Source organism: Mustela lutreola, chromosome 13 (assembly GCF_030435805.1).
Source record: "Mustela lutreola isolate mMusLut2 chromosome 13, mMusLut2.pri, whole genome shotgun sequence".
Classification (NCBI taxonomy): domain Eukaryota; kingdom Metazoa; phylum Chordata; class Mammalia; order Carnivora; family Mustelidae; genus Mustela; species Mustela lutreola.
The window spans coordinates 29,240,672-29,267,780 of NC_081302.1; the positions used below are offsets into that span (position 1 = coordinate 29,240,672).

The 27,109-nt window shown below is 37.3% G+C and overlaps 1 protein-coding gene across 1 annotated transcript in view; it reads left to right on the forward strand.

Moving 5' to 3' along the window:
- Positions 1 to 26,583, forward strand: part of OBI1 (ORC ubiquitin ligase 1) — a 44,208-nt gene extending 17,625 nt beyond the window's left edge. The window contains exons 4-6 of the mRNA XM_059144305.1: positions 418 to 666; positions 4,806 to 4,894; positions 23,812 to 26,583. Coding sequence (XP_059000288.1) covers positions 418 to 666; positions 4,806 to 4,894; positions 23,812 to 25,327 — 1,854 coding nt within the window. The 3' untranslated portion in view covers positions 25,328 to 26,583. The remainder of the gene's footprint in view (positions 1 to 417; positions 667 to 4,805; positions 4,895 to 23,811) is intronic.
- Positions 26,584 to 27,109: the final 526 nt, after the last annotated feature.

Below are 27,109 nucleotides of genomic sequence, written 5' to 3' on the forward strand. Positions count from 1 at the left end.
TTCTGGCTATCTTCAATAAAATTCAAGATTTGACATTTTAATTTTTATTTTATTTTTTTAAGTAAGTGGAGCCCAGTACGGGATTTGAACTCATGACCTTGAGATCAAGAGCTGAGCTAAGATCAAGAGTCAGACATTCAGCCAACGCAGCCACCCAGGCACCCCAACATTTTTATTTTCGTAACCAAACTATCACTGAATTAAAATGAAGGCTGTGGAAATACCTGCTTTTATCAGAGTCAAATGCGTTTTGAGAATTTCAGCTGTATGTGACTTTTTGCTTATAAAACTATTCTGATGCATCTGTGTACCTACAGAATTTTGAGTATAAAATTTTAAAAACAAATTGACCTCAATTTAACATACATATGTGTTTAGTATCTGTGTCTATTTAATGGTCATGTGATTCTTTTTCAGGATGAAATAGATTGTCTGCAGAAGGAAGTAGAAGATCTTAAGAGTAAAAATCTCAGCTTGGAGTCACAAATTAAGACTATTCTGGATCCTTTAACCTTGATGCAAGGCAACCAAAATGAAGACAAGCATCCAGTTGCAGAAAATCCAAGTAAAATTGACCCAGAAACTGTAGCGGAGTGGAAGAAAAAACTTAGAACAGCTAATGAAATCTATGAAAAAGTAAAAGATGATGTGGATAAGTTAAAGGAAGTAAGTAGTGGTGGTTTTTAAAATTCTACTGTAGTTTTTTAAAATTCTGTAATTCAAGTGCCTTCAAAAGTAAAAATAGCCATATTAACTTTACTCATTAGAAGATTTTGAGGGAAAGACAAAAATCTGGATGAGCATTTAAACAGTAGAACTTTTTCCTTCTTAAATGTCATTAGCTGCCAAGAAATATCAGATCGTTCCATTTGTGACCATAATTGGAGACTAGTGCTTCTGTATGAGTTTGCATCTTCTTGTACAAGAGTGACATCAGTTTAAAGGATGTGTTTCTATACCCCTCTTTGTGTTTTGCCTTACTTTTTTTCTTAAGCTTGTCAGTGACTACCCTATATGAATGAAAATGAACATGTATCCAGTTCCCTACCTATAAAATGGAATGTTTAGAACATATCTTTTCTAATACTACCCTTATCTGATTTTTAAGATTGTAAGTAGTTAAAGACTTAATGACTAATTCCAAGGAAGCTTTGAGTAGTTGCTTTAGAATACTTATTGTAAAAAAGTATTGTAGCTTATGGAGTGGGTTCATTTTCTTCATTTGTTCTTCCTTTCATCCAACAAGATAAGGCATAGGTGGAAAGGCAACCTCTAAGATTTTCAGTCTAGGAAAACAAAAGAGATCCCTGTCCTCAGTATGAAAGGTTGTTACAACCAAGCGCTGGAGGGTTTTGTTGGCCAAAGGGACCAGCCTTTGGCTTTCATTTCAGGTTTATCCACAGTGGAGTACTGTGCTGAATAGAGATGGTTTTGTGGTATCCATGTCCACAACCACCCGTTTAACCTGTTGTCTGCATTCCCGTAAACTATTGTTATTGTGTGGAATTATTAAATCCAGTCTCCTTGAAATCATTAATGAGCTTCTTAAAGAAGTACCACCACATACTGACCCTTGGATCCTCAGTGAAGCTAAGTTGCATAGAAGTCTGCAATTTAGTATAAATACCAAGCCATCTTCACATACCTACCTCTAAAATAAATGTTGTTTGAGCTCAGAAAAGGCTGAAATGAAAGAAGGGAGCTTCGTGCTTTCAGAGAAAAAAGAAACTACAGATGTAATTACACTAAATTTGGTACAAGTTTAGGAGAAGTGTGGAGTTTCTTTGGGTATTGAAGGCCAACATTAGCCTGTTGGTTTGTCCAGAAGAGCATATAAAAAGGAAAGATAGCTGGAAAGTTACAGTATCATTAATCTACAATGTCCCCTTTAACTTCCCTTCGTATTCTTGAGCTATTAAGTTCTGCGTGGTTTCCTTTATAGTTATTAAACTTCATTTAAATTTTTGGCAATAAAATGCTTCTTTGAAGGTGAGGATCTGTATGAAGATATTACTCTGGGCTTGTAAAAGTGGTGTAGGGGTTTTTATGTGAAAGAGAAGTACATAAAACACAGTTTTTCTTTGCTCTTTTAAAAGTTACGTGTTAAATTCAATACCCAAAGCTACATTGAGTCCTCAGAATTATTTGGGATATTTAATAAGCCTATTTAAATATTTGGGATTAATGTTTGGGATATTTAATAAGCCTGGTGGTGGTATTCCGTAGTACTAGGCAATAAACTATGACACAAACGAAAAAAAATTTGAGTGTGAAGTACAAAATAACAAATACAGGAGTACAAGAGATTCAAACTACATAGCATGAGTGAAATGGAGTTGTTTTCTAATGTTTCAAGGCCTAGGTAGGTTTTGAAGCCATTATGAGGCCAGTATCCTTACCCAAACGGTGTTGCAATGCAAAATAGTTATCTGAAGTCTTCATTACTCTTTTAGGTGCAACAAATGGGTAGAACTTTGCCCTTTGTAATCTTGACCCACCTAAACTGAAAATGCCTTTGATGGTTGGGGGGGAAAAAAAAGAAAAGAAAATACGTCTGATACCATTGAGGAACCAGCCAGTTCCTAATGAGGATATTAGAGAGCCACAGTATTTGTGAAAGATCTTGAAATGTAGTGATACAGTATGGAAGGGATGGGGAAAAGAAATCAAATGAGTTTCTAATTTAAGCTTATCATCATCATCAAAAAACATTCACTAAGTGACTCCTCTTATGGTGCTATGTTTGAAAGCTTAATTCATTGTAAATGATTTTCCTTGCATCTTCAGAGGGGCAATAATAGTGTTTATCAGTCACTTAAAGAATTAACCCTCCACAGTACTGGTTGGTTTGCAACCATGAGGATAAGCAGCTGCTCAAGAACCCAGAAAGAACCTATGTGAGTGGGGCACCTGGGTGGCTCAGTGGGTTAAGGCCTCTGCCTTCGGCTCAGGTCTTGATCCCATGGTCCTAGGATCCAGCCTTGCATCTGGCTCTCTGCTCTGCAGGGAGCCTGCCTCCCCCTCTCTCTGTGCCTGCCTCTCTGCCTACTTTCGATTTCTGTCTGTCAAATAAATAAATAAATAAAATCTTAAAAAAAAAAAAAAACGTTAAAGAACCTACGTGAGTGTAAGTGCAAGAGCTAGCTAGCCTTTGTGCCCAGAAGAATGTTCTTGCCCTTCCTCTCTTGTCATCCTCCTGGGGTATTTTTGTGTAGGTGGATGAGCAATATAGTCAGAAGTTCTGGAAATTAGTCAAAAACATTTGTCAGAATTTTGAAATCTGTTTTTAAGTATTTTGGGTTAAGCCTTTTTGTTGACAGTTTTTGTGACCCATTCACTTTAAAATGTTTTAGATGTCAATGTTCTAGTCAAACAAAAGGCAATTTAGTGAGATTGGTTTCTAGGCTAGGGAATGTTATTCTTTGGAATTAAAAAATGCCATGACTGAGGAATTTAAATAGCTTTTAAGAAGACTCTAAAATTGAGGCACACTGCTTTTTGTATAGAATCAATATTTAACTTCTAAATTTTCTAGCAATTAATGTTTGTTAAATAATTTTTAGGTATCAGACAATTCAAAAAGAAAGTCATAGTTGAAATTTTTTTTTTAATCAAATGAAAATTCTTAGAATTTATTAGAAAGTTTTGACCCGGGGCTCCTGGGTGGCTCAGTGGGTTAAGCCTCTGCTTTCAGCTAAGGTCATAATCTCAGGGTCCTGGGATTGAGTTTCACATCAGGCTCTCTGCTTAGCAAGGAGCCTGCTTCCTGCCCCCACACCCCTCCTGCTTCTCTGCCTACTTGTGATCTCTCTCTCTGTCAAAATAAACAAATAAAAAAAATTTTTTTTTTTTTAGATTTTATTTGTTTATTTGACAGACAGAGATCACAAGTAGGCAGAGAGAGAGAGGAGGAAGCAGGCTCCCTGCTCAGCAGAGAGCCTGATGCAGGGCTTGATCCTAGGACCCTGGGATCATGACCTGAGTCCAAGGCAGAGGCTTTAACACACTGAGTCACGCAGGTGCCCCAGTAAATAAAATCTAAAAAAAAAAAAATTGACCCAGTTTTGAGAACCCCAGAAGTTGTGGGCCAAGGCATTTGGGAAAGCCTTTTGAAGAAAAGCAAGTAGTTTAATTATGTTAGATTTGTTACCACTAAAAAACTATTTTTTTAAGTAGCAACACAAAATCAATCTTATAGCTCAAAGTTCATGAGAATTAACTTAGCATTAGTTTTGCAAATGATTCCATATAGTGTAATGTTACCATGCTTAGAATATACATTTATGTGAAAAGGAAAAAAAAATATTTGCCATTAGTATAGTCCTTTAATGAATCTAAGATAACTAGCTCTCTTTATTTCCCTGGATAGGACAATTGCGAAGTGCTTTGGGATTATGGATTAAAAATGCTTGGTTGTGTTCACAGTTTCACAAGTCATTCCCAGTGATGATTTTTTTTTTTTTTTAAGATTTTTTATTCATTCATTTGACAGACAGAGATCACAAGTAGGCAGAGAGGCAGGCAGAGAGAGAGAGAGAGGAGAAAGCAGGCTCCCTGCCAAGCAGAGAGCCCAATGCGGGGCTCGATCCCAGGACCCTGGGATCATGACCTGAGCTGAAGGCAGAGGCTTTAATCCACTGAACCACCCAGGTGCCCCCCCAGTGATGATTTTTAAGTTTCTGAAGGCCATGTGCTAGTATTCAATTTTCTGCTATCACTTTAAAAAATACAGATGGCTCATGACATAATTTTTACTAGGTACTTGTTTTAGCTTGTGCTTAATTATTTTCAACTCTTTTTTAAAGGCAAATAAAAAATTGAAATTGGAAAATGGTGGCCTGTTGAGGGAGAATTTACGACTGAAGGCTGAAGTTGATAACAGATCACCCCAGAAGTATGTATTTTGCTCATAAAGCAATGTTTTAGATTATGTTAATATTTTAAAATAAGCTGCTGTTATTGTATGTGTTTTTCCTTGGACTATTTTCATTGAAACATGTAGATTTAAATAGAATGTCTTGCCTCTAAAAGTCAAGTGGATACTTACATTATTGGTGAAATCTTTGTGTCATTTAAGGCTAATTTTGAAGAAAGGATTTCCTTCTTACCTTTTCCTTATCTGATTAGCAAGAGGATTGTTTTACATGACCCAAGAGAGGAGAACTTTCACTTGGTTTTATATGTAAATGTTTAATTGTACTAACAGAGAGTAGGGCGATTAATACAATGCCCTTCAGATATTCTCTGAACTAATCTTGATAGTGGTTAACATATTTTTAGTGCTTTCTCTTTGCCTAGTACAACAACCTATGGTGTACTTATTAGTGTTCTCCATTTACAGATGAGAGAAAAGAGGTATGGAGAGATTAAGTTAATTTATCCAATCTGCACAGCTAGTAAGTGGTGGAAACAGGATTTGAACCCAGGTAGTCCAGTCCCAGAGTCCACGCTGTGTTACATTACACAGAGAACCTTTACATTATTACACTAATCATTATACTAGAAAGCATATCTGAAATAGAGTTTAAGGCATTATCTGTTGAAGTTTAGACTGATTTTAATTGTACAATTAAGTGAATCTGTTCTTCACTTGATGGGATAGTTTTCATTCCATTCCAAGTAAGAGAGTACAAGTATTGACCTCTTTAGCAGTTTGTTTAAAATTATAAGAAACAGTTGAGAATTGAAAATTGAAGTTGGAGAAAAGATAGGAGATGACACTTGAAGTTTTTCTTCTCCAGGGGGAAAAAAGACAAGGAAGCAGAGAATATTGCCCTCCGTCCCTCTTTGAGGGGTGGCATATGAGAACTCCACATTTTCTTTCTGTAATTACTAGACTTCATGTCTTCCTACTGGAAAAAAGCAAGGAAGACATAAGCAACCAGTGGAAATTTATCCTACTGGAAGAAGCTCTCTGCTTATCATATGAAAAAGAGAAAACGTTACCTTTAGTAAAACCAAGTGTGGAATCAGGAATTGGTAGAAATAAGCCATAATTACTCAAAACAGAGATAACTAACCAATAGAGAAAGAAGCATAGCTTTTACTTTTAAGTAGTTACTTCCCCTGTGCTTTCCAACCTCATTTTTCTTCCACTGTTCAGATAGTGTTCTGCTTTGACAAATTAGTGAAATAAGCTTAGGAAATGTTGCTGTTATGTGGTGGTTTGAATCTCTGCTCGTCTCATTTATTGGCACCCCGCCCTGCCAGTCATAGTAATGCATGTCCATTAGCTGCATTCCCCACAGTGTGCTGAATGGAACTAAAGCTATTTTGTCTGTAGCTTTTATTTCTTGAAAAGTTGCCCACCAGATTGCAGATTTAATGCCAGCCACCAGGATGTGTTTTTAAATATCCATGGCTCCAACCTGATAAGTAACAGAAGAATCTCACCTGAAGAAACCTGGCCTCTGACTATTCTAACAAACAGTCACACTTCGGAATCCCATATAACTTTCAGACTTGCTATCTTTAACTTCCATTCCTTCCCTTCAGGGGTAGGGAATAGTTTCACTTAAAAAACGATTTGAACTGACCCCTATTCCAGATCAATTTGCAATGCATTGAGGTATTAAATGCATTGCATTTGATTTATAGCTTTGTTTACTCTGCATCACCAAACTCTAGTGGGATTCAGAGAGAAGCTGACCATAGCTGAAAATACCCAGATCTGGTTCATCTGAGGAGAGCTCCTATTTGTACTGAGAAAATATGAAATTTCAAGAGTTTAAAAGTAAATGCAAGCAAATAAAACCATATGTTTCATTTTGTACCCTTGATTAGGAAGTGCCTTAACCGGTTACTTTTTTTTTTTTTCTACTTGGTTAGGAGTCAAGGTGTCCATTTTATGCATACAGCTTTAGTTTCCGATGTATCCTTCAAATTTTGCAGATATACTCTACAAATCATGCAAAAAAGAGAGCTTTAAGGTTTAGATACTGGAGAGGAAAAAATTTAGAAGAGTGTAAGTGCCAACTTGAGCTGTCATAGCAAAATACTGTAGAAGTAGTGGCGTAAACATTGAATATTGTTTATTTTCTCACAGTTCTGGAGGCTAGTCGTCTCAGATCAAGGTTCAGCCATTTTAGTTTCTGGCAAAGGCTCTCTTCTTAACTTGCAGACAGCCACCTTCTCACTATGTCTTCACATGTCTGAAAGAGAGTTTTTGGTCTCTCTTCCTCTTTTTTATCTTGGAGAGGGCGGTCGGGGAAGGGTAGAGGGAGAGAAAATCTTAAGCAGGCTGCCTGCCCACACCCAGCACAGGGCTCAACCTCACAACCCTGAGATTATGACCTCAGCTGAAATTAAGAGTGGGATGCTCATCCAGCTGAGCCACCCAGGTGTCCCCTGTATTCCTCCTCTTATAAGGGTATCAGTTCTGTCACACTAAGGCCTCATCCTTATGATCTTTCTTAACCTTAATTACCTCCTAAAGACTCTCTTTATATAGTAAGACTGAGGGTCAGGGCTTCAGCATGCGAATTTGGCTGTGGGTGGAGAATACAGTACAATCCATAGCAGAAGGTATTTCTTTCCAAGACACTCAAATCGTGCTGTTACCTATAACGAGAATAACAGATGGTGTGGATTTACATTGGTCTCATGTAGATGGTGCCATATAAAAGTAATGTATTTTATAATACTTTAAAAACAGTGCCATAACCTTTTAAGATGAAAAACTGGGTTATTATTTATCTTTTCTGCTACTGTTTTTCTGGTTTTTTCCATCCATTATATCCAGTCTTAAAGTGTGCCTGGATAATTTTCCTTCCTCAACTTTAACCTAAAAGCCTTTTTCAGCAGTATATTAGATATTCTACTAAGCATATTCTTCTTGGCTTCAGTAATATCCATTCTGTCCCTTGTCAAAAATCCATTGTCCTAATATCTAAACTGGTAGTCCAAAAAATGGGATCTTTTTCTTTGATTTTATATAGCCAGTTCCTGAATTTTTCTTCTCTTCTAAAATAAGTTTATTTCACTACGGAAAATGATATGTTTCCTCTTTCAGTTTTCTTTAACATGGACTCCTTTTTTTTTTTTTTTTAAGATTTTATATATTTATTTGACAGAGAGATCACAAGTAAGCAGAGAGGCAGGCAGAGAGAGAGGGGGAAGCAGGCTCCCTGCTGAGCAGAGAGCCCCATGTGGGGCTCAATCCCAGGACCCTGAGATCATGACCTCAGCCAAAGGCAGCGGCTTAACCCACTGAGCCACCCAGGCGCCCTTAACATGGACTCCTAAGAGAATCATATCTAATGGTGGTGGTGATATGTCCTTTAGTTTACAAGGTTGATAATTTGAAGAAAACTTACTCTCCCAGCCACCCTGGGAGTACTGAATGTTTATTTACTTAACACTCTACAAGGTGCATTGAACTATATAAAGTAAATACTCTTCCTGACCCCTGAAGTAGGTTAGGTTCCCTTGCTATAATTTCTCTTACTACTTTGTACTTTCCCTTCATAGCACATATCATAATTGCTAGTTTTTAATATTTTGTACAACTGTTTTACGGTTTTCTTCTGTCTAAGCCAGGACTATAGTTGTATTCACTATTTTAGCCACTGCATTTTACAGAGTTCTGGCTGGTATTCTTCTCCTAATATATATTTGTTGAGTAAAGGGTTGATAAACATAGCTCTTTTTTTTTTTCTTAAGATTTTATTTATGTATTTATTTGACAGAGAGGGAGAGAGCACAAGAAGGCAGAGCAGCAGGCAGAGGGAGAGGGAAAAGCAGACTCCTTGCGGAGCAGAGAGCCCAGCGTGGGGCTCGATCCAGGACTTGGGGATCATGACCCAAGCCAAAGGCAGATGTTTAACCGACGGTGCCACCCGGGTGCCTTGATAAACATAGCTCTTAAGACTTGGAGGAAACAAGACAGATCCCAAATGTGGTATACTTAATAGGAAAAATGACTAGGTGGTGTTTATGCAGCTTATGAATCACAGATTCTACCTCTGAAACTAATAATACACTATAATAGTTGATTTTTAATTAATTGATTTTAAATTTTTTAAAATGAATTAAAAAACATTGACAAAATGGGAAGCAGGATGTGCTTTACAATAATAGAGAATTAAGAGTCGTAATCAGATGCAGTATACGGATCATCTTTGGATATTGATTCATAACAAAGCATCCAAAGACATTTTTGAGGCAATTGGGTAAATTTGAATATGAGCTGGATATTAGGTGATACCAAGGGATTACTGTTAATGTTATTTATGTATTGTGGTTACCTAAGAAAAATGTCTATATTTTCTTCTAGAAATGAATACTAAAATGTAGACTATAGAGTATTTTAATAGAAGAAAGGGGATGTATAATCAAAAAATAAAACCCATGAAACGTGGTTCCTACCTCTAGAAAGTTCATAATCTAACGAAGGCAAGAGACAAAAATATATGAAACAAATACAGAACAGATACTAAATCAAATATCAGAGACCTCAGTAGGAGTTCAGGGAATGACCAGTGTGTTGCAATGGTGCGAGTGTTTATCAAAGAGACAAGACTTGAGGGCACCTGGGTGGCCCAGTCTGTTAAGCGTCTGTCTTCAGCGTGGGTCATGATCTCAGGGTTCTGGAGTTAAGTCTTATGTTAGGCTCCCTGCTTAGTAGGGAGTCTGCTTCTTCCTCTGCCTCTGCGGCTCCCCCTGCTTATGCTCTGTTTCCCTCTCTCTCTTTCAAATAAATAAATAAGTAAAATCCTTTAAAAAGAAAAAAAAAAAAAAGAGGGAGGACTTGAGCCTGGCTTTGAAAGATGGAGATTTCTATGAGAAGGAAGGCATTCTGAGCTAGAGGGAAACAGCTTGAGCTGTTAGAAATACTAAGTAGTCCCTTTAGTTCCAGTCCCTTGTCTCCAGTAGTAGCTACAGTTACGCTTGAGAAACATGGTGGCTTCCTTCTCATACTCATCAGAGCAGAAGTCCGCTATGTAATTTGCATATCTCTCCATTGTGACCTTCATCACCCCGCTTAAATAGCTGGTTAGCATGACTCCACGATATCCATCGTTCTTTGCTTTAAACAGAAAGGCCTGTTCTCAGTCTCCTGTTCAGTGGGGAATGCGAAGTGTGTCACACCTCCACATGGTAAAAAATACAAGAATGAGAAGCTTAAGGGAAGACTTTAACATTTCTCATATTCCTTAAGGGAAGACTTAACATTTCTCATATTCCTAAATATCCTTGGCTTCAGTTACTATTCCTAAACTGTGCCCAGAAATGTGGATATACTTGTTCTTGATAGAATTAGGAGTGCCTTAGTAATTTTTTTATTTTTTAAGCTTGAAGAGATATGAAGAATTGACTTTTAAAGCATTAGAAAGTTTCATGCCCTCTCTCTGAGATCTTTCTCTTCAGTTGTGCCACACATACACACACACACACACACACACACACACACCCCGCTCTGGGCACTTTAGGCAGGGTTTTTGTGGTTCGTGCCAGCTATTAGGAGGCTTTAGTGGAGCAACAGTTCTTGTCCTTGGCTACTAACTTATCTTAACAGCCTAGGGTGTTAAACTCCATGTACAAAACTCTGTAGGCCATTAACATCAAACTTGGTTATAGTTGGATTAATGGCTTTCCTTTCTGGAAATATGTATTCAGGAATGTTATGTGTTCTTGTCATTGTGTCTTTAGTGAGATCTATGGATTTGATAATGTCTCCCTGTATGCAGCTCTTCTACTGCACAGCAACCCCAAGGCTTGTCATTATGTACCAGTCTTCCCCCTGCCCCTGCTCCTTCTGGGGGAAGGTAAAGGCTCCAGATACTTTCTGGATAGTGAACAGTATTTTCTGTTATTAGTATAAGAAAAAAAAAGTACTCTGAAGAGGAAAGGATTGATTTCATAGATTATGACCTGGGATTTCTTCTCTTTCTGCTGTAGTGTGCCTTGATGAGCCATCTCATTTACTCCCATAGCTTTAATTATCATCTACCTGTATGTCAGAGATAAAATAAAATATAATAAATCTTTGTTTGGTTTTACCTTTTGTCTTCTATAGATTCATATTTGTCTATTTGATACCTTCACCCGAGATCCTATACCTTAAATTCACCACATAGTGTGGTGTTCAAATAAATGTTTAGCACTGGAGACAGATTACCTGGATGCAAATGTCCCTGCTTGCTCTCTGCCCCTCCTTCCCCTACCCAGTTCATTTTCACCATACTTGAAATTGTGTTTTTTTAAAATATAAATCAAAATTTATATAAAAGTCTCCTACCTAAAACTGTCCTGTTTGGTTTTTTTTCCTAAAATAAAATCCAGATTCTTCACAAACCAGTCTTATGTTTGCCTGTTCCACTTCATATCATTCTTCTGGCTCATGCTGCTCCAGCCATACTGGCCTTCCTCTGTATCTAAAACATGATGGACTTTTGCTCTTTGCTTAGAATGTTCTGCTTCCATATCTTTATGTGGCTGACTCCTTCCGTCATCAGATTCAGAGAGGCCTTTCCTGAACATCATTCTGAAGCAGCCCTCTGCTTTAGTACCTTCTAAAGTCCTTACTCTGTCTTATTGTGATACCACAGTGATAAAATCATGGCATGACGAAGCAGTATAGTGTGTGATTTTGAGCACAGGCTCCAGAGTCAGACTCAGTAGGACTGAACTGTCCACTTACTCTTTGTGATTTGGGGGAAGAGAGTTAACCTTTTTGTATCTCTGTTCTTGACTTCTGTGAAATGAGGCCAATAGTAGTACCTATATTGTAGGGAGTATAAAGGGTTAAATAAATGAAAACTTGAAATGTACTTTTAACAGAGCCCACAGCTAGTACTGAACCAAGGTTGTAGTATTATTGTCTTCCTAACCCTAATCAGTCTGAAATTATCTTGTTTAATTACTTGATCTGTTTGTTGTCTGCCCCTCCATTCTAAACTCTAAGCTCCCCAAGGGTAAGAATCTTATTGCCTACTTCCTTTACTTGCAAAACCGCAGCACCTGGAAGGCATGTGATAAATATTTGTTGAACAATTAAATGAAGAGATAAATAACAGTCTATAAATTACTTAATCCCTTGGAGCCATTATTTTTTTTATATATATATAAAATATGGATGATGTGTTACTGCGAGGATGAACGGAAGTAATTTTATGTCCTTGAAACCATGTGTAGCACAAAGAACTGATAGAGGTGTGTGTTTAAATAATTGTATCCATTATCCTCTCTACTCCAAAGATTGTTTATCCTCTTGCTTTTTTCCTATCCTTGATGGCTTTACTACTCATCTAGTTGCCTCAGATAAACACCTCAGTCTGCTTTATCCACCCCTTCTCCTCATCCCACACCTAATTGTTTAGTATATTCTATCTATCCTACCTCTTAAATGTCTCTGTAATCCATCTTTGTATTCCCACTAGTTTAGATTCACATGATTTCTTGCTTAGTCTAGTTTAACAATCTTATGCTTATTCTTCTTTTCCACTCTTAACCCTAAATAAAGCATCTGCGTTCTTATTGCCAAGATTCCAAAATATAAATTTGATCATCTTATTCCCTTATTTAATAACCTTTGATTCCCCATTGTCCTCAAATTAAAGCCCAAATTTCTTCATAAATATGGGAGGCTCTTTACAATATGACTTGAGCTTTGGCCTTTTCGTGTCCTCTCCAACCTTCCCCTGCTTATAGTCTACTTTGGCCATGCTGAGTTTCTTACTGGGCCCAGATTTGCCATGTTATGACATGCCTTTGCACCTTTGCTCATGCCTTTTCCTTTGTTTTCCCTGGTCCTCCCCAGTAGCCTCTCCTTTTTATTCTGCCTTGTTAATTCCTCTTCAGTTGTTACTCTAATTGAAGCCCTCCATGATTTCCTAAGACAGAAGAAACACTTCTCCTCTTGTTCTTCCCATTGTTCTTGTATTACTAAGGATCTGGTATACTGACAAGTTCCATGACACTCATGCTCAGTTAATCTACCAGCTAGCTTCTTGGAGCTAAGACATATTTATAAAAATTCTTGCCGTATGTGTATCTGTCTAAAATACATGTAAGTGTGTGTATCACTGTGTGTGTATTTGTGTGTGTGTGTGTGTGTGTTCCTTCTCTGGAGACTAGGAGAAGGAAGGAGTCCTTCATGCTGCAATATGGAGAGAACTAACCAGAGAATTAAGATTTTGAGCTTTCTTGAAGCTTAAAGTACAAAGAGTTTATAAGGAAAAGAAATCCCAAGATTCTTGGGATTTTCTCCAAATGAGAAGAGCGGAGGGTTTTCCTGAGTCATACTAGAGACTGGGACCAAGAAAGGAGAAAGAAAGAAGGACGTGATGTTGCTGGGGTCCCAGATAAGATTTCTTATCTATGTCTCCTTACTTGAACTGGGTTTATCCTGCCTTTATCTGTCTCCATGCTGACTCTGAGCTGTGTCTCCTTGGTTCACAGTTCTGCTCTTCCTAAACTGTGTCTCAAGACATGCCAGTACCACTCAGACTACTCCTGTCTTTCAGCTTCCCTGGCAGCACCTCTGGTCTTGCTGGCTTGGCTGTTGTGCCTTCTTAACTTATTCTGGGCTTTTTTACTTCTCATGACTCATGATTCTGCTCTGACAAAAGCCATGATTCTTGGTATTTGACCCCAGCCTGATCTGATGACTGATTCTGCTATGCCCTTTGGATTTCCCGGAAGGGGAACTTGTAGACTGTCAGGGGAGTCTGATGATACCCTGGGGCCAGACGGTGACAGCCAGGTGTGCACAGGCCCCTCAGCTGCCTGAGGGGCCCTTCTCTGGGTATTCAGCTAATTGGGGATGGACAGTTCTTGCAGTTTTCTGTCAACTTGTCTTTATGGTATTGATAAGATATTTTAGGAGCCTGCATTGCATGCTAATGACTAAGCAATAAGGTTGTTGGGAATATTAGGAACTGCTTAAGAACAAGAATGTCTTCTACTCCTTTTGTTTTCCTTTCTCTTACCCCTCAGCATACTTTAAGTCCTCAGTAACTGTCATCATAGTAATAATTACAGGGTGGCTGGATCACAGTCTTTTTTGTTTTATTTTGTTTTAGATTGTTCCTCAAGGTGAGAGAGAGGTTGATTTAACTGTAGTGAAAAATGTATAGATAAATACCAGTCCAGGGATTTTTAAGTATGCTTTTTTCATGTAACAATAGTTGTCCTCTTATACTGTTGAGATTTTGTCAAGGTTATTATATTTGGGAAAACATATAAGTCCTTTATTCCTTTTAGAACTGTAAAAAGATATGAAATATCTTTTGTGTGTAGTTTATTTCCTTCCACAAAAAATTAGGATCCCCACTAGTGTCCTGTAAACTCAAAGCTGATCTTTTCTTTTGAGGCAGAAAATTAGGGTGCATTTCTATGTGGAATTGAAGTGAAATGTATGTATCAAATAAAATGGAATTTATTTCATAGTTAAAAGAGTAGTCTACCTTCTCAGGTGCACTATATATATATATAGATAGATAGATATAGATATAGATAGATATATCAGCCCTTTTACAAAAGGGAATCTGTTCCTCTTCAATTTACATATGCAGCCCAATACTAAGGTTGTTTGTGTTAAGAATTTCTAGGTATCTCAGCAAGACTTTTCAATGTCACAGTTTCCAACTACAAATACATGGTTAGTTTAGCTTAATAAACACACACACATATAAAACTTCCTTTAAAATTGTATTAATAATGTGAGCTGTTATTTTAAAACTCTGCTTTACGTTTGGAAGCTTCTCTTTCTTTGAAAGCTTACAAAGCAGCCTGTACCTTGATCTTTATACTTCTGGGAGGTAGAAGAGGGAGGAATGGCTGCACGGGCCTTAATTCTTTATCTAGTTCCACTGCTTATGTGACCTTTGTCTTTAAGGAGGAAATCATGACTTTTTTTATTCTTGCAAATGTTGAAGCACTTTGTTTTATGCTAAAACTAAGAGGCAGCATAATATGGCTTGTATTTTTTTTATTCATCAATATTAGACCCTGGGACAAGTACCTATGTGATGCTTTGGCCCTAAAATTTTACATTTTTAATTTTCTCATTTCACTTAAGTAGCATTGTTTTCTTATAGTTGAAGATGCCTGCTGATTATGCTTGAGGTAGGCAAAATGATCATATATACTTTCTGTTGTTAGCACACCTAAAGATGGGGCTTCCAAATTTGTGGTTTGGGTTCCGATTTAGTCTACATATCTCTGGTTAAAATAGCTACCATCTTTGGGTTGGCATTTGTCAGGGTGATCTGTCTGATCTGCCACTTTAATAAATGATCTTTTGAAATTGCAAAATATTCTTTTTTTTTTTTTTTTGAAGATTTTATTTATTTATTTATTTGACAGAGAGAGGTCACAGTAGGCGGAGAGGCAGGCAGAGAGAGAGAGAGAGGGAAGCAGGCTCCCTGCTGAGCAGAGAGCCCGACATGGGACTCGATCCCAGGACCCTGAGATCATGACCTGAGCCGAAGGCAGCGGCTTACCTCTCTGAGCCACCCAGGTGCCCTGAAATTGCAAAATATTCTTGAACTTGTGTCTAAAACATAGTAGATTTTTTATAAATATTTATCAACTTTGTATATACATATCTGTTGATCCCTTTTTTCCTCTCTGTGTTTTATTAGCATGTGTATGTATTAGTAAATATTACAACAATCCTAGTTAGTTACCTGTGTGTACAGACTGTGTGCTCAGCAATCCTACATTACTTTACAGCATAAATAGGTACTTATATTACTGAAGAAGGGAGCTTATGTTCAAGCACTTCCTGTAATGTCAGACATGGTGTTTGGACTCAGACACACTTGAATTCAAATCCCATTTCTGCCACTTTCTGCAAATCCATGAACAAGAGAGAGTCTTTTTAAGCTTCTCCTTTCTCATCCTTAAAATAAAAAATAACAGATCTTCCTTCATTAGGTCAACAGGACAATTAAATCAGAAAGATAATATATAACAAGCATATAGCAATGTGCTGGATTTAAGTAAACATTTAGTAAATTTTGGTTGCTGCTGTTACTTTTGTCGCTGTCATTATCAGTAGCGGTCAGGCTACTCTTAAAGACTTAACTTGTTACACTTACTTTTGGTAAATTCCGTCACAAAAGTTTATTTATTTATTTGATTATGAGCTGTTTCTTTCTTTCTTTGTTTATTTGATGGTGGTCCAGAAAACAGAAATGTTGCTTTGAGTCATCGGGGGAAGGATTTCTTCCTATTTTCTTAGTATGGTTCATATTATTTAATATATTTTTTGTGGAACCGACTCGAGTCTAGGATTAGTCATAGACAGTACTTTTATGATGAATCAATTTTCTAAGAATGTAGCATTTTCATCACTGGATGTTTAATTTTAAAAAGAGAAAACTCTTGAAACACTGGCAAGTCATACAGCTCTGTAGCAGATAAAAATGTATCAGCTTCTTCCCAGAGCTTCCCTAGTAGTTTAAAGACAGAATGCCTTCAACCATCCTTCTGACATGTGTACAAGGGTGAGACAGATAAGGGTAAACACACAAGCAACTCTTTGGAAACAGGTGAGAGCAAAAGGCCCCCACCACCAGGTACAATTTTGAGCTTCCTATGGTCCTGGTCCTCTCTGCCCTTTTCCCCTGAAATAAGCCCTCTGCCCACTTGCACAAAGCACAAAGCAGAACACAGTACTGGGCCTCTCCCTTTTCTTCCCACTCCTATCAAAATTCATGTTTCTGAAGAGTTCATATTACAGGCTACTTCTGTTACCTGTAATCAAAAAGAGGAGTTTGCAAATTCAGGTAATCTCTGGTGAGTTTTACTTTAGGAGAAAATATTTAAGAAAGGGAAAAGAATAATGGAATGTTCTTCCCTTTGAAACCCTACCTCTGCTTTATGTTTAAAATAAGATGTTTTCTAATATCTCGGACAGTCAGGGAATGAGAAGATATGTAACTACAGTTATGTAAACAGGCAACTCTGCAACAAAATGCCCTCTATGAATAGGTTATTCTTTAAAAAAAATTCCAAGACTCACGTAAGTTTACTTGGTTTTCTTATATGTCAACTATTCCTTTAGTATAGGTAATCCTTACTTTGCACAGAAGTGGAGGTCCAAAAGCCATTCAAGTAAAAACCATGAAAAGCAGTCTTAATAATCAATGGGAAGAATCAAGTTCCTTTATAAACTTCAATATTTTTTGTCAAAACATTAAATCTCTTAATCTCAGTTATAAATGTTTATGGAAATGAAAAGAATAAAACAATATTTAGCACACTAATATTTAGTATAATTTAAACCATTAGAAACATTGTGAAATAAAGTATTTTATTTCTTTGTAAAAAAATACTGTGGGAAATAATCTGAATAGTGCTTATCTTCTTATCCTATAACTTATGATATGAAGCTGCTAGCATCTTTTCTAATGCCTTGACGATTGTCATACTCCTGAGTTTGCATCAGCTTCGAACATTTTATCCTTAATGCTTTCAATGTCATGAAATAGCTCCATATTGCTTTAATGTGAAGTTTTTTGCTAGCCTGTCACTTTCTCTAGATAACTTTATTCTTTTCATCAAAACTACTTTTCTCATTTATGTCAATAAGTTTGTCACTCCCAAATTCCTCAGGCATTGCCAGGGTCTCTCAGATGGTGGCAGTTTCAATGTTTCCATGGTCAGTGCTTCAGTAACTACATTTACATTTGATTCCAATTTTACTTCTGGCATTGATCACTATTTAGTTCTTTGCTGCACCTTCATTTTTGTTGGCCAGTTCTGTCTTTTGATGATCCATTCTTGTAAAATGTATGTGACAATACTGCTTGTGTTACTGTCTGTGTGTGAATAGAGTAATAGATGCAGAGGGACCAACCACTTTCAGACTTGGAAAGAAGTGACCTGATTGGTCACTGATATACATCTGTTATGTATGTACTGTTTTGTGAGCTGAAAAGCAAGTATTGAAATGTTTATTTTATGCAGTTTCATGCTGTTAGTTACAGTTAATATAATGTAAATTTGGGACCCTTTGTTAAATAACTAGGCTTATTTACCTAAACTATGGCAACTGAAATTCATGCGTATTGGAAGCATGTATGGCAAGGATATCAGTGTTGACAAACTGTCACATAGGCCAGATCCTAAAAGCTGGTCCAGATCCAAAGATTGCTTTCACTTTGTTTCATAATTGCTACTTCATCTAGCAAGTAAGGAAAGGATATGAAATCAAAGATACATGTGGGCAGATGGGTTCACTTCCCTCATGCCTCCCTATGTCCTGAAGATGTTTTAAAAGTTTAGTGGTCTCAGCAACCCACTGGGCTTGCTGACTTTGTCCCTTTTGTTAGGGATGCCATTGAGAACTAGAGAAACAAGTTAATTGCTCAAATTCTCATAACTACTTAATAGCAGCATAACACTAGAAGTTAGGTCTTTTGGTACTTCGTTCTGGCATTTATTCTTTTACCACATTTGCTTGCTTTTAATTCCCTTCAAGCGCATCCTATTACTCCTGCGTAATGGGCTATGAGAAAATCTGAACTGAAGAGCTTTTCATTATTAGTCATACTCTATTCTAGGTGTAATACCTTAAAGGTCAAACTAATAGGACTTTGATTTCTCTTACTGTTAGTAGGGACAGGAACAATCTTGTACCTCTGTAGCTTTTCAGGCAAGGGGAGCCCTAATCCAGAATGTGTATATCCCTTAACACTGCAAGCTGAGAAATCCTTTACGTTTCTCCCAGATTCTAGCACACTTCCAATATATCAGTTGCAGCTCCCAAACTGCTTTACGATGTTTTCTCTGACATAATGAAGCCTTTGGCCATCACTGCTACTTTGAAAATCAAAGCCTTTTGGTCTCTAATGGAATGTTTATAAAAATACTCCATTTTGAAATTTGCTCAGGAAAAGGAAGTATGGTAAATGATGTTAGAATTCCCTCCGGCTTGCCTTGGCATTGATTTATTTAATGTTATGTACTCTGGAAATATCTGGAATTAGTGTGAATAAGAATATTAAAACCCAAAGTTAAATAAGCTCTTATCTTCATTGTCTTCTTTTATAGAAGTATAGCATCAGATATGCAGATATTATTAACAAATAATTGTTATTTCTCTCTGACTTGGTTTATTTCCTTTTGCCAAATCTAATACACTAATCCAGGGTAAGCTTAAAATTCCTAATAGCTATATCAAAAGTCTCATATGTTTCCATTCTTTTGCTAAGGTTAAAGTGTCAGGGTTTTTTAAAGATTTTATTTATTTATTTGATTAAGAAAGGAGAGAAGGAGAGAGCACGAGCAGGGGGTGGGGCAGAGGGAGAGGGAGAAGCAGGCTCCCCACTGAACAGGGAGACAGGACACGGAATCATCCCAGGACCCTGGGATCATGACCTGCGCTGAAGGCAGATGCTTAACTGACTGAGCCACCATGTGCCATAAGTGGCAGGGTTTTTTTTAGAAGGAGCAATATAAGATGGCAAGCCTATAGTAGAAAAACAAAACAAAACAAAACCACACACACACGAAACAAAACAAAAGCCACAGAACTATATTCTGTATATGTTGTTATCTGTTGCTTTCCTTAGTGTCAATGAAAAAACAAAACAAAACAGTCAAATGTATGAAACATTCAGTTTAGTAATATAGTGATTCAGAATACTTACATGTAAAAGAGACGCAAGGACCTTTGGCTTATCCTATGCTGTTGGCTCTGTCTTAATGTAAGGCACTAATGCATCTATCTGAAAGTAAGAAAATAACATCTATTCAAGAAATAATTTAATGAGGACTGCTGTATACCAGGAATTGTTGTAGGGAGCTAGCAGTGAATGTAAGATGGTCAAGACGCCCTGCTTTCCTGGAGCTTATACTCTAATCGGGGAGAGAAAGATTAAAAAATTATGTGGATAGGTTAATTAATTGATCAGTTCCATGGCTTTCACTATATATTTCTGTTAGTTTGCCTACCAGCACAGGCCTCTTATTAGCATGGTAAAAAGGTCTGATCACTCAAAGTATTATAGACTTGTAAAGTATTGAAATGGAACTTTGGGGAATTGAGGGCAGTGACCTTTTAGAAAACAGCCAGCCCCATCAGTGATTTCTGCTGGCTGTCCCTGTCAAATGTGCCCCCATTGCTGGCCTTTGTTGTTAGTTCTTATGGCACTTTAGCTTTCTGAAGTAACCCAGAATACATGGATGGGGCTGTCATTTTGACTTCAACTCAAAACCATTTGTTAACTTCTTTTAAAAACATAATTAAAAAAAAAAAAAAAAGAAAAAACAGAGGGGCAAATGTAGCGTCTTAAAGTGACATGCTTGAAATTCCAGGTTAAAACCTTCTAATAAAAAGCTGCTAATACTTTGGGAAACATTTCTTATTTGTCACTAGTCTTCCCTTACATAAGCCTCTGAGTTCCCAAGGACATCCTTTGGTAATAGCTGACTTACCTACCTAATAACATTATTTTATTTTATTTATTTATTTTTAAGATTCTATTTATTTATTTATTTATTTGAGAGAGAGATCACAAGTAGGCAGAGAGGCAGGCAGAGAGAGAGGGGAAAGCAGGCTTCCCACTGAGCAGAGAGCCCAATGTGGGCCTTGATCTCAGGACTCTGAGACCATGACCTGAGCCGAAAGCAGAGGCTTAACCCACTGAGCCACCCAGGTACCCCAACACTGTTTGATTTTAAATTGTTTGATTTTTCAGCACCTGGGTGGCATAGTCAGTTGAGCATCCAACTCAATATCCGCTCAGATCATGATCTCAGTGTTGTGGGATCAAGCCCCATGTAGGGCTCCACATTCAGCGGGGAGTCTGTCTCCTTCTCTGCCCTTCCCCCAGCTCATGCCTCTTCGCACTCTGTCTCCCTCTAAAATAAATAAATCTTTAAAGAATTGTTTGATTTTTTTTTTCCTTCTGAGTTTACCTTTATTGTAAAAATTGCATGTAAGAAATTAAGATAAATTTTATCTTGGTAAGCAAATTTAAGGCTGTCACTTTTGCTGTTTGCATTAAGTAAACATGCTGCATGTTTTTTCCATTTAAAAATATATGGGTTATTTGATTTTAGAGTAGTTATTATCAAGATCTTAAAAACATTTTTGCTGATGTCCTTAAAATATTTGTCTGCTCTTTAAAATTCTCTTGCAGAAACTCTGTCAAATACTACATATATAAACTAAAACATTTTTCTCTAACAAAGAAGGAAAAGCTACCATCATTCATTTAACCAGATATTCGTAGTAGTAAAATTGGTTTTAAAACAGAGGGACTTGTTATTGTAGCTGGTTTTGTTTTTGTTATACCTGTGGTTTTTGCTTTGTTTTTTAGAGGTTGATTGCAGTGAGTAGATCAATATTCAATACTGTGTCTTTTAAGGCCATTATAAGCCTGAGATTTTATGAATCTGTTTTCTGCTTTTTTTCCCCCCAGAGTGACCAGAGCAGGAATTTGGTCAGAGTGAGCTAGAGAGTGAATTGGTCTGTAGTGTAGGAGGTGGTGTTAGGCATTGAGTGAGAGAGCACATGTTGTGGTTGTCTCTAAAAGGTAATTACTGTGAGTTTCTTCTTTGTTTTTTTGTTTTTGTTTTTTTTAAAATACCTAGTACAGAGGTGCCTGGGTGGCCCAGTTGGTTAAAATACCTAGTACATTCTCTTAATTGTAATAACTTTTAAAATTTATTTATTTATTTATTTATTTCAGAGAGAGAGAGAGAGAGAGATGTGTGCACATGGGCACATGTTTGGGGGTGGGGAGAACAGAGGGAGAGGGGAAGCAGACTCTCTGATGAGCCAAAGCCTAGGCAGGGCTTGATCCCACAACCCTGAAATCTGGATCTGAGCCAAAACCAAGGAACCACCCAAGTGCCCCTTAATTGTAATTATAATTAGGGGGGAAAGGGAGAAAAAGATAAACCCATAGATTAAAAAAAAAAATTTTTTTTTAGAAGCCATCTTTTCAAGTACTTTGCTCCAAACAGATAATCCATGAATTCTTTAACAGGGGTCAATATTTAAGTCATTAAAAAGATTATAGAAAGAGACTTTTTAAAAGAACTTTTGTGGAGAGGGCAGAGCACCACTTGGGGCTCAATCTCATTACCCTGAGATCACGACCCAAGCAGAAATCAAGAGTTAGTCACCTAACCTACAGAGCCACCAAGGCACCCCCCAGTACCCATTCTTTTTTTTTTTTTTTAATTTTTTAAAAATTTATTTATTTTCAGCATAACAGTATCATTATTTTTTCACCACACCCAGTGCTCCATGCAATCCATGCCCTCTATAATACCCACCACCTGGTACCCCAACCTCCCACCCCCCCACCACTTCAAACCCCTCAGATTGTTTCAGAGTCCATAGTCTCTCATGATTCACCTCCCCTTCCAATTTACCCCAGTCCCCTTCTCTCTGACTCCCCATGTCCTCCATGCTTTTTGTTATGCTCCACAAATAAGTGAAACCATATGATAATTGACTCTCTCTGCTTGACTTATTTCACTCAGCATAATCTCTTCCAGTCCCGTCCATGTTGCTACAAAAGTTGGGTATTCGTCCTTTTTGATGGAGGCATAATACTCCATAGTGTATACGGACCACATCTTCTACATTGAGATATCACCTTACACCAGTTAGAATGGCCAAGATTAGCAAGACAGGAAACAACATGTGTTGGAGAGGATGTGGAGAAAGGGGAACCCTCTTCCACTGTTGGTGGGAATGCAAGTTGGTGCAGCCTCTTTGGAGAACAGTGTGGAGATTCCTCAAGAAATTAAAAATAGAACTTCCCTGTGACCCTGCCATTGCACTCCTGGGTATTTACCCCAACGATACTGATGTAGTGAAAAGAAGGGCCATCTGTACCCCAATGTTTATAGCAGCAATGGCCACAGTCGCCAAACTGTGGAAAGAACCAAGATGCCCTTCAACGGATGAATGGATAAGGAAGATGTGGTCCATATACACTATGGAGTATTATGCCTCCATCAGAAAGGACGAATACCCAGTACCCATTTTTAAGGGAATAATGAAAACAAGATAATCTTAAGTAAAAGAAGTGAATTTTTGATATGTTCTTTTTCGGTTGCTTTCCAAAATGTTCCTTTTCAGAAAATGTGAAGATGTTTTTATGTGTAATATATTGGAACCACAAGCACTGACTTTGTATTTCAAAGTTGGAAGAAATGAGATTGATGTCCCACACAGTTGTAAAATGCCAAAAATAAGTAGAGCTGGAATGAATTAAAGCCCAGTGTTCAGAAAAGCCAAGTAAAAGCTTCAGATCAAGAGTAGCTATAATTGAAAGGGTCCAAATAAGTATTTAAAACCACCCCTGCTGGGACTGCTAAGACTTCTGAATTTCAAATTGGCATTTTATGTTTGACAAGGTGACATTGTATAAGAAATGTATTGTAAAACACTGCTGTACAATAGGAAAATGATTGAATGTAAATATTTCAGGATGTGGACCACTGTTCAAATGTTATCATAAATCTTTGCCATTGTTTTAGGGGATAACCCTGCATGCATATATGAGCTGAATTGAGAGAGCTAGCTCTTGGAAGGGAAATCAGCAGTGAGTTTGTGCGTGTCTGACCTTCTGCTATTACTAATCTGATTTGACCACAAAAATATCCTATTAGATCTTTGCTATTGTTATCATATGCATATTGTTATATAAAGTGAAAAACTCTTTTCTGAAGATACTACATCTGGCATTGCTCTTGACCTGTTCATCGGGTGGTCTGAAATGTCATTGGTATGTGAAATTGAAATGGGTTGAGCCAGTATGCCCTCTTAAACTTTGGAAAGGGGGAAAAAAAAAGCTTGAACTGTAAAGTTAACTATCTTTCCATTCCTTGCAGGTTTGGAAGGTTTACAGTAGCTGCTCTTCAGTCCAAAGTAGAACAGCATGAACGTGAAACCAATCGCCTCAAGAAAGCCCTGGAACGAAGTGATAAGTATATAGAGGAACTAGAATCTCAAATTTCACAGCTAAAAAATTCAAGTGAAGAGAAGGAAGCTATGAATTCCATTTGCCAGAGAGCCCTTTCTACAGATGGCAAAGGGAGCATAGGCAACGAGGAAGATATGACATCAAAGAATCAAGGTGATGGTGCCAGAAAGCCGCTTGGCTCATCCACCTCAAGTTCTCACCTGGCAAAACCTTCTAGCAGTTCTGCCAGGCAGGAAAGCACCAGCAAAACAGAACCAAATTGTTCCAAGAACAAAGACCTATATCAAAAACAAGTGGAAATAATGTTAGATGTGACAGATACAAGCATGGATTCTTATTTAGAAAGAGAATGGGGTAATAAGCCAAGTGATTGTATACCCTACAAAGATGAAGAACTTTATGATCTTCCAGCTCCTTGTACCCCTTTGTCCCTTAGTTGCCTTCAGCTCAGTACTCCAGAAAATAGAGAGAGCTCTGTAGTCAAAGCAGTAGGTTCCAAAAAGCACTCGAACCATCTTAGAAAATTGGTGTTTGATGATTTTTGTGATTCTCCGAATGTTTGTAATAAAGATTCATCAGAAGATGATAGAAGTGAAAATGAAAAGAAATCAGAATGTTTTGCTTCCTCAAAGACAGGGTTTTGGGACTGTTGTTCCACAAGCTATGCCCAAAACTTGGATTTTGAAAGCTCAGAGGGGAACACAATAGCAAATTCTGTTGGAGAAATTTCTTTAAAATTAGGTGAGAAATCAGGCTCCTGCTTATCTAAGAGGTTGAATTCTATTCGCTCGTTTGAAATGAATCGGACGAGAACATCCAGTGAAGCATCCATGGACGCAGCTTACCTTGACAAAATCTCCGAGTTGGATTCGATGATGTCGGAATCAGACAATAGCAAGAGCCCTTGTAATAACGGTTTTAAGTCAGTGGACTTAGATGTGTTATCAAAGTCCTCTCAAGGCAGTGACTTTCTTGAGGAGCCAGATAAGTTGGAGGAAAGAACTAAGCCAAACCTTTCCAAAGGTTCTCTAACTACTGATCAGTTAGAAAATGGAAATGATTGGAAACCCACTTCTTTTTTCCTCCTCTCTCCATCTGACCAAGAAATGAATGAAGATTTTTCTCTCCATACCGGTTCTAACCCAGGAACTAATGAAATCAAACCCCCAAGCTGTTTGTTTCAGACTGAGTTCTCCCAGGGTGTTTTGTTAAGCAGTTCACACCGGCTATTTGAAGATCAGAGGTTTGGGTCATCTTTATTTAAGATGACCTCAGAGATGCATGGTCTTCATAACCATCTTCAGTCTCCTTGGTCTACTTCCTTTGTGCCTGAGAAGAGGAATAAAAATACAAATCAGTCAACGAAAAGAAAAATCCAGAGCAGTCTTTCCAATGCCAGCCCATCAAAAGCAACTAAAAGTTGACTCATTAGAAAGGTGTCATTTATGTTTTTGTCCTGAGAGGAATAGAAGTTTTTAAAGTTACTTTTCTCCCTCATAAAAGTTCTGTACAATGTTGAATTGATAATCTGTAGTCAAGTATCAAGTCAGAATGGTGGATTAGCCTGTACCTAAAATACTTCTGTTCATTTTAAAGAATTTGTCATTTTTTCATTTCATTTGGGCATCTTTTTAACCAGAAAAGATAGGGAGAGGGAGAGGGTTTCTTTTAATGAATATTATATGTATCTGGTTTGGGTGTGTTATGTTTTCTTAAGTCTTGATTTATCTGTTAAATACAGTGGCCAATTAATGAGCCTTGGTTGTCTTCAAAACTTGGATTCCTTAAATAAAACTTTTTGGGTTGTCTATACACTGCTTATAAGACACTTGAGTTTCCTTAAAGCTTTTCTAAGCTGGGAATTATTTTGCCTGTCCTTTTTTATTTATGTTTAGTGATGGCTCAACTTTTAGGCAGGGCCATGGTGGAGAAAGAGCACTCTTAACCTTAGTCCAATATTCATTTACTTGGTTTTGTTTTGTTTTTTAGGTTTTGTATATGTATGTTTGCATTTTTAACATTGTGTTTTGTACAGTTTTTGTGAGAACCTTTTGCTACAATGGAAAAACACATTTTCTATATGAAAATACTTGTTTTATGTGAGGTAGCTTTCATTTCCTCATCTTTTTGTGTGTGTTGAAAATCGGAAATTGAACCTGCTTTGGAAAGAAGGCATAGAATGGTTGGTTGGGTTTGGAGGAGCCTCAGTATGGTAGCTTCATTGTTCCAGATACACAGGTGTGGAAGTGCTCTTTGCCAAATGCTTGATTCACTTTCATCCCAGGGGAGCTTTTTTGGAGGGAAGTTCTTGTTTGCATGTTACTGTTCTTTGTGGAAACTCTGTATGCATGGTAGCATTCTTTCTTGCACTGTTTTCCTTACTTAGAAAAAGAAGTTTTAGTTGGTTAATAGAATATCTCTTATGTAGGACAGATTTTTTTTTCATGAAGAGTGTTGGGATGAGAATAGGTGAGCTAAGCACAATTTTTAATTTAGGCTCTGAAAAAGTATATTCTAAACATGTTTGGTATGCCTGTATAGGCCTTTAAAAATGGTTTGTATGCTAATGACTTGTTTATCTAATGTGCACTGAACATTTTACATTAATACTGTACTGTTTTACATTAATACTGCATGCTTTTCTATGTGAATTGAATAAAGGATGTCATAAGCACTGTAATCCTTGATGTTGTCTCAGATATTGAATTAGCCTATAACAACCAGTAAAACTTACCATTTTTAATTGATCTTGTAGCAAGGTTGACAGACTTTGGACCATGGACTAAATCTGGCCTACACCTATTTTTGTGAAAAGCCTGTGAACTAAAAATGGTTTTTATACTTTTTAATGGCTTTTAAGAATTAAAAAATATTTCATAATATAGGAAAATGATATAAAATTCAAATTTCAATATTTCTAAATAAAGTCTTATTAGAACGCAGCTACACTCATTTGTTTACATATTACCTATGACTGCTTCTGCTTTGCAGTGGCAGAACTGAATAGCTGCCAGTGAGACCATATGGCCCACAAAGCCTAAAATATTTACTTTTTGGCCTTTTACAGAAATATTTGCTGACCCCTGTTAATAATAGACTCTGTGGATTCAGTAAAACCGTGAAAGTATAACAAATCACTTTTATGATTTAGAGAATCATACCCTCCACTTTTAGAAATAATAAGGGGCAAAAAAAGCTAAAGTGAA